Here is a 7,358-nt window from a genome sequence, read left to right on the forward strand (position 1 = left end):
GCATGTCTTCCCTACTTTATTTAATATGACTGCTTGCAGTTACTTTAAGCTAACTTAATTTTCATATCTGCAGATGTTTCCTGATGTTGGACATCCACATTTTCGACGTTGATAGCATTCTTTTTAAATTGTAATTATTTGCATTGCACAGTTATGTTAGAACCCTTCTCAGGTTTTTCTATGAAATGTTTTTTTTTTTTTATAGTTCCAGCAGTGGAACACGTTTTTATCCGTAGCCACAGTGGCAACTCCCAGACCGCTTGAGAGGCAAATTAACAGTCGGGGGGAACTGCAAATTCAAACAGGAGAATCAACCGAAAGCATCAGAATAGCATCAACTTTTACTAAACAGCTGTGGCTAGAAATGGCAAAAGAAGACATTATGCACATTAAAACATGGAAAGCAAAAACTAAAGATTATTCAACATAAAGCCTAGCTTTTTACAGAAAATATTAACAGAAAAGGTAACTGTAAAGGATAACAGTAACCTTTATTTTGTAATTAAATTATGTAATGCTGTTACATTAAACTAGCAGTGTTGGGCAAGTTACTTTTAAAAAGTAATTAGTTAAAAGGACTAGTTACTTCTTCCAAAAAGTAACTTAGTTACTCAGTTACAAATTATAAAAGTAACTAGTTACATTTTTAAATGCTCAAATGTAACCTCACCTCCAACCCTGTTTAATGGAACTTAAAATACAGTACATGCTCATGTTCAATTGTTTTTGACAAATCTGATTATAATGAAATGAACACTTAATACAGTACATTATTAACAGTGTGTATTAATGTACACAAATCTAAACTATTTTAATGTTGCTGTGGGACAAAGTGAGACTAGCTTCCAATCAAATACCATCTATGTAGATATTATGATTCTATAATGGATTGATACAAACAACACTATAGAGGTTTTAGAACTTATGATATTTATTGCCCCTCATTTGAGCTTGCCATACCTGTCTCTCGTTGACTGACTTGCTTGTGTTGTTTATTGTGTGTCCGACTATGTGTTCTTTAGAACACCCACCCCACTATATCTCTGACTGGATTAAGATGACATTTTACTCAACCTCGGCCAATTGTCAGCATTTATGCGCTTGTCTCGTGCACTGCCCACTATTTAAGGAAGAACAGTCAAAAGGTCTTTGCCTCTCGGCTCAGAGATCTACTTGGTCTGATAGCTTCAGTTATAGTAACATTTTTTGGCATTTAGTGATAGATGTGATAGACAGTATTATTATAGTTATTCCCTTAAATGGTCATCCATACATTGAACCTCTATCTTCTTCTGTTTTACTTGCCATTTGTATGCCCTATTTGTTGCAGTGATGTATGAGATGCTGCAGTATGCTGAGAGTGGGTGGAGACTGTCAGGGGGGAGCTGAAGTCTGGATAAGACCCATAGATTGACTACCTGAGCTCAGCAACTGCTCGAGCCCTGAATTTATTGGACATACTGGAGATGCTGGACTGCTCTGAAAGTAAGGGCTAAATCTCAGGGGCTGCTAATCTTACTTACAGTTATAACATGCAGTTGTTGTCTTTGAAGGCTAACTTTTGGTCTCATCAAGGTGTCATACGTAAGATGGTGATTACTGTCAGGAGTTTCTGACTGTATCAATATACTATTATAGTAACAGGGATGCTGGTGATAAGGTGATGTTGACAGTAAAAGGTACACCTGAAATCAAGAGCAGAGATAAACATAAAAGAAATGCTTTCATTGTTCTTTCTCTGAAAACATAATTCAGTCTGGGAAGCTTTGTGCATCTAAAAAATTGTTAAACAGCACTATTTTCAGAGTTTAAGATATTGACGACAATTGCTATGGCAGAGATAGATAAGACCGTGATAGAGTGATACCCTGCTTGCTAGCTCTATTCAATGACTTTAAACCAATTGGTTGATCTGAAATAAACAATGTTTAATGGTACAGAGCACAGAGTAAATGATAATCCCCCACATTATTAGTACTCCGTAGAGTGCGTTTCTATTGTGAAATAACTTTATAAGCATACCACATGCATTGGTTTAAGTAACAACCAACTGAGGGCACTTCTTTTGCCATCAGAAATTGTTCGGAGTATGTTAATTAAGCCAAGCTGCTTCACCGACATACAAAATTGGCAGAAGATAAAATCAGTGAGGCGAAAAAAGAGAAACTCAGCTATAGGCTTTAGGACTTTTCTTTGCTCCTCTACACAGTTGGCGTATTGCTTCAGTCTTACAAATTATGCTGTTACGTCTATAATGTTCGCTTTTCCCAAATGCAGTATCTGCAGTAAGACACAATTAAACAAAATCACGACATGGATAATACTCTTCATGGGCTCATATGACAAATAATTTACATGGTTATAAATATTCTTACATACCTACCCTACTTAAATCCCCAGATTGAAAGTAACAATTACTTACAGTAATGGCTTAACCCATGAAGACAAATCAAAAGGCCTGTCTGATCAATAGAGACACAAACAGACACACACAGACACACTGCAATACTCTGGCTGCACCTACACTACTTTACATAATGAAAGAAATGTAGGAGAAGGAAGACAGCAAAATATATATTTAAAATTTTTCTTACAATGCATATCTTGATTAAGCCTCACACTGTATGCTTTGTCACATTCATTATTTGTGATCTTTGCACAATTCATGGAAATTATTAAGATTACAAGAATCTGTAAGAATTATCACACAATCCATCTTGGAGAAATGGGACATTCTTTTCTTTTTGCTAACCTTGGCTTGTTTACCTCAACATCTTTATGAGCGGTATGAACAGCTAGATGTAGAAGTAGGTTGAAGGTGAACAACTACATTTTATGTAGCTGTACTCTTAATAAACATTATTAAGACCTACAAAGGTCTTCACAGATGGGTAGGCAGACAGGATTAAAAGAATCTTTTTTGGTCGGGTCAGACACCAGATCATCAGGAAAAAATAGGGTTAACTCCTAACCCTAACTGTCAGTGTCGCTGATGGCAGAATTAGATTGATCTGGTATGTTTGTTTTGTGTGAATGTTGAGTCAGTTTTTCAGCTCTTGCTGAGTAGAGGTGATTTCCCTTTTGCCTTCGGTTGGTGAATCTTATTCTTTGATAGTGACTCAGGCTTATTCAGTAGAGGCTTAAATCTGTTTTCAGTTTTATTACAGTCCGCTGCTGCTGTCTGTTTTGCACTGTTGAGAGTGGCTTTCACTGTGCAGCACTGTGCGTCTCTGTTTTCCTGTTGTGTTTTTGGAGAGATATCGATGAAGGACAACCTTTTTTTTTAGTTTTGCTTCTACCTAGACCAACATCAGACCGAAGCTCTTGTTTTGGTGCACAAGGAGCAGAATACAAAATAATGTTTAGTCCTCGTCCTTAGGCAAGCCTGCGGCTCATGTGTGGGTCAGTTGTGGTGTTCATATCCAGTAGGTCTCGATTAGTGTGCAGCCAATATCCAATGTGAGTGTTTCCCTGTGGCTTGCTCATACGAGTGCTCCAAGTTTAAACGTGATAAACCACCACCTGTTCATGAGTTGTTGCACCTTAATCATTCGATCATTAGCATAATCAAGGAGCTTTACGTCTTAACTTTAAGATGAAAAAACAACAAATTAGTTGGTAATGGCATTAGGGGACCCTTAATAAGAAAAGAAAAGAATCCTACAGCTGTCATCTGAACAGAAATAAAAAATGGTTGGACATGAGTTAAGGTGCCAAAAAACGTCTTGGAACAAGAAAACCACAAGGAACAAATCTGTGAGGCTCAATGAATTCTCATCTCCCTGTATCTGATATCAAATGTAGTTTGTGCTTTCAAGTTCCAGTACTGTCTAACATCACAATCTGGGTCAGTTTGACACAATGCACTCGTCAAGAGGGAAGATAGAGTAGGCTTCTTGTGGAAAATCCTGAAAAATCATCTCTTTTTCTTTGCAAGAAGTGTCCAAGGGTAAGTATCCAAATGTGTTTGGAATATTCTGAGCCTGTGTTGTAAATATCTGAAATTGATCCACAATAATCCACAAAGGACAGCAGAGTAGAACTGGACAGCCCTTATTGTATTGCTGTTAAAAACCAGTCTCTATTATTACGCAGAATAACAAATGATACAACATCTATGATTATGTGCTTTTTAAGCTACTTTAACACAGGCTCATGTGAAAACAGCTTTTAAGTCCCACTTTACAAAGTGTATTGTCTGGAGAGTATTTCCAAGCAGCTCTCTGTTTCAGGTTTTAGACAAGGTAACAAGCGGGTTCAGCAGTGGAGGCTTTTGGAGTGATGTGACAAATGACACAAGGTTGAAACTTGAGTGGATTTTCCACCTGCTCCTGAGTTGTTTTTCAGGCCGTAACAGTTACACGGTTACACCCCTATGAAAAACTGTGTGTTTTGACAGAAACACAGTGCTTTTTTTTATCCAGAGGGTTAATCCAGTCATCCTCGTACATTATATGGGACGTGATACAGTTCTCCAAGTCGTCATCGGATCAACTATATTTCCCATCCTATCTAATTAATCTCTCACTGCGGTGTATGATTACTTATTCATACAGTGAGGCCCTACATCCACCAGAAACCATTACAAATGACATTGGCGGTATTATCTATTTTTACATCCATTGTAGAAAAACATGCTTTATTGTAACAGCCAATAAACTGTGTGCAATACTGGCAGTATATGCACATTTACTTCTTCGAGTTACTCCTTCCATGTCCTTGATGCATATTTTGCAATTCTTTTCTAATAGTCTTTTGCCTTTGCCTTATCACTTTTGCCTTAGCCAGGTCACTGTAAATGCACGCATGCATGTTCATACATAAATGCATACATTTACGATTTCTGCCAAGTAAAGTATCAATGCACCAAACATCTCTTGAAGAATATCCCTTCCACAATGAACAAAATTATCATATAAAAAACCTGCATTCAATGCGGCATTAATGACACATTGGCAGTGAAAAGAGCCCACCTGTAAATGATGCATGCGCTGTTCCGGCAAGTATCACAATTTGCTGTGTCTTGTCCTGTTCGGTAGGTGAGCCTGTTAACAGAGAGATGAAAAGATATATGTGATATATGTGATACCCAGTGACAGGCTTTAGTTTCCACATTTTATCACCTGTGGGCATTAGCTATCATGTAAAAATTTTTGTTGTTTATTCCGAACAGTTGAAAATGCAGCAGGGGCTCTGATCCTGCAGTTCTCTCAGATTTGGTTAATCAAGTGTGTAGACTTGCTTATTTTACATAATAGGATTACATCGTTTCTCCTCAACATAGTTTTAAAATGTGTTATGTGTCTCTATTCTATAGGCAATGGGAAATAGGTAGCAAATAAATGCTGCATGAATCATGTGTAATGAAAAATCAATACCTTTACATTCTGTGCTATACTGTACATCTTTTTGTATTTCTCAGCTGACTCAATTTGCTACAGACATAATGAACATCAAGGATTCAAAAAAAGCAATCAACAAGACAAATTGTATCTGCTTTGTTTATGACATCGTTGGCAGGCCCCGAGGGTCTATTGTATTTACTGTATACGAGTTGTAATTTGTTATGTTAAAAAAACCTCCACAAAAGAGCAACTTAAGCCATCTCTCGGGCCCGATGGAGCCTTATGTGTACATGTCACATATGATACATTAAATATGTAACTTAAAGTCCTTATCTTTCACATTGCCATTTTTTTGTTTAAATTTCCTCATTTGAGTTTGCATGCAATGGCAGGCTACATTGGTCTGGGGATGATGGAAGGGGCTGTGTTAGAGCTGCTCATGTAATTGCTGTCACGGCAGCCCTTCACCCTGTTGGATGACATGTGGAAGGGTTGGACCGCAACCGCTCAACGTGACATGAGAGGTGACCTCATTGGGTGAGACAGAACAGTGTGTGGATCGAAAATGCTGATGGGAGCTCAAGGTCAACAAGTTCATCCATCCTGCCCTGTTCCCAAATTAAGTCTCTCTGAACAGCTGTGAGCACAGACAGGAACTCACTGCAAGATCCACTCTACTGCTCTCTGGCTTTTCATGTACAGCTTTGTAATTTAAAGAGCTTCGCTCTAATAATCAAAACGCATTAACCTAAATTCATAATCACCACGTTTACTCAGCACAAAAATAACCACTTCTCCCATTCAGGGTAAAATGCTCATGACCCAATACAGTGCCACTGTATCAAGAATGTTGCAGAGGATGATTTCATAGATGCTTCATGAGGGAAACAATAACTGGACCTCTGAAAGTCGTTCTCTGAAATGACCGTTTGTGTGCTTAGATCCACTGCTGTGTTGTTTGCCCACGTCAGCTGTCCTGGGAGATGTCCTGCCCTCGTTGTACCAGTTTTACTGTCCACACCCCCTGCCTGCTTTTCTGCCTGAGCAATGCGTAGTATTTTGTGTTTTATGGAAAACCTGTGAGCATTAACTGTCAGATCAGGCCATATTGTCTAAAATGGCGTGCTTAAATATGGGGTAAATACAGTACTGTGTGTTATCTATGTCATCAGTAACATTTACTGACTATCTGATGCAGCACTGTGACTAGCATGGGTAGAGATTATTATTAACTTGAATGGGTATAGATATTGTGGCAGTTTTATCTTTATTTATTTAAAAAAAATATTAAGCTATGGACTGTTGTTAAATTTGAAGTCATGCAAAAGACCAATATTCTGGGTGGAACTGTGTTGTTGACTGTTGCTCAACCACTTTGAGATAAAAACCTACACTACACTACAGTTTAGGTAATGAAGCTGGTCAGGGTTTCAGTTTCACATCAAAGATGTGAGACAGATAACAAGCAAATGCATTGTTCCTAGTTCCTTCTTTTCAGGATGTCATTGATATTTATCCAAGGTTTCTTGTGACTTCATCAAACTTACGGAGATATGAAACTGATGACAATTACATACATTATTTTGAGTTCTTGCTGTACTTTTGTAGGGAATATTTGTCCTGTTTGTAATTGGCTTATGCAACACAAATGGGACAGCAGGTAAAATCCTTCCCATAAAAATGGAGGAGTGAAATATTTTACAACAATGGTATTTCCAATGTAAACAATGAAATAGAGAAAATGTATAAAAATGTATAAAATGCCTTCTTATAAACGTTGTGCCTGTACCATTGCTGGGCCATCAGATTACTTTATTCTTTTGTCACTACATGTATGCTAAAAGAATTGGACATCATATATTTCTTTTGGCTCTTTTAGTTGGATTTTATCAAAAAGTTTAGCTTTATAGAAGGTTATCAGAATGTCCAGCCATGCAAAAAAGAGGAGCGTATTTGGAAACATACTGTGATAGGAATACTGTAGGCTTTTTGTCCTGTAACTGCATCTCTCTA

The 7,358-nt window shown here is 37.7% G+C and overlaps 1 protein-coding gene across 2 annotated transcripts in view; it reads right to left on the bottom strand.

Moving 5' to 3' along the window:
* insyn2ab (inhibitory synaptic factor 2Ab) overlaps positions 1-7,358 on the bottom strand; it is a 21,415-nt gene that overhangs the window by 4,401 nt on the left and 9,656 nt on the right. The window contains exons 4-5 of one of the 2 annotated variants that reach the window (XM_032541424.1): positions 4,974-5,045; positions 1,908-3,522 (exon numbers count right to left, since the gene is read on the bottom strand). In XM_032541424.1, coding sequence (XP_032397315.1) covers positions 3,483-3,522; positions 4,974-5,045 — 112 coding nt within the window. In that variant the 3' untranslated portion in view covers positions 1,908-3,482. Of the gene's footprint in view, positions 1-1,907; positions 3,523-4,973; positions 5,046-7,358 lie in introns of those variants that run through there. The other variant, XM_032541423.1, reaches the window with a different exon arrangement.

This window comes from Etheostoma spectabile, chromosome 17, assembly GCF_008692095.1.
Source record: "Etheostoma spectabile isolate EspeVRDwgs_2016 chromosome 17, UIUC_Espe_1.0, whole genome shotgun sequence".
Classification (NCBI taxonomy): domain Eukaryota; kingdom Metazoa; phylum Chordata; class Actinopteri; order Perciformes; family Percidae; genus Etheostoma; species Etheostoma spectabile.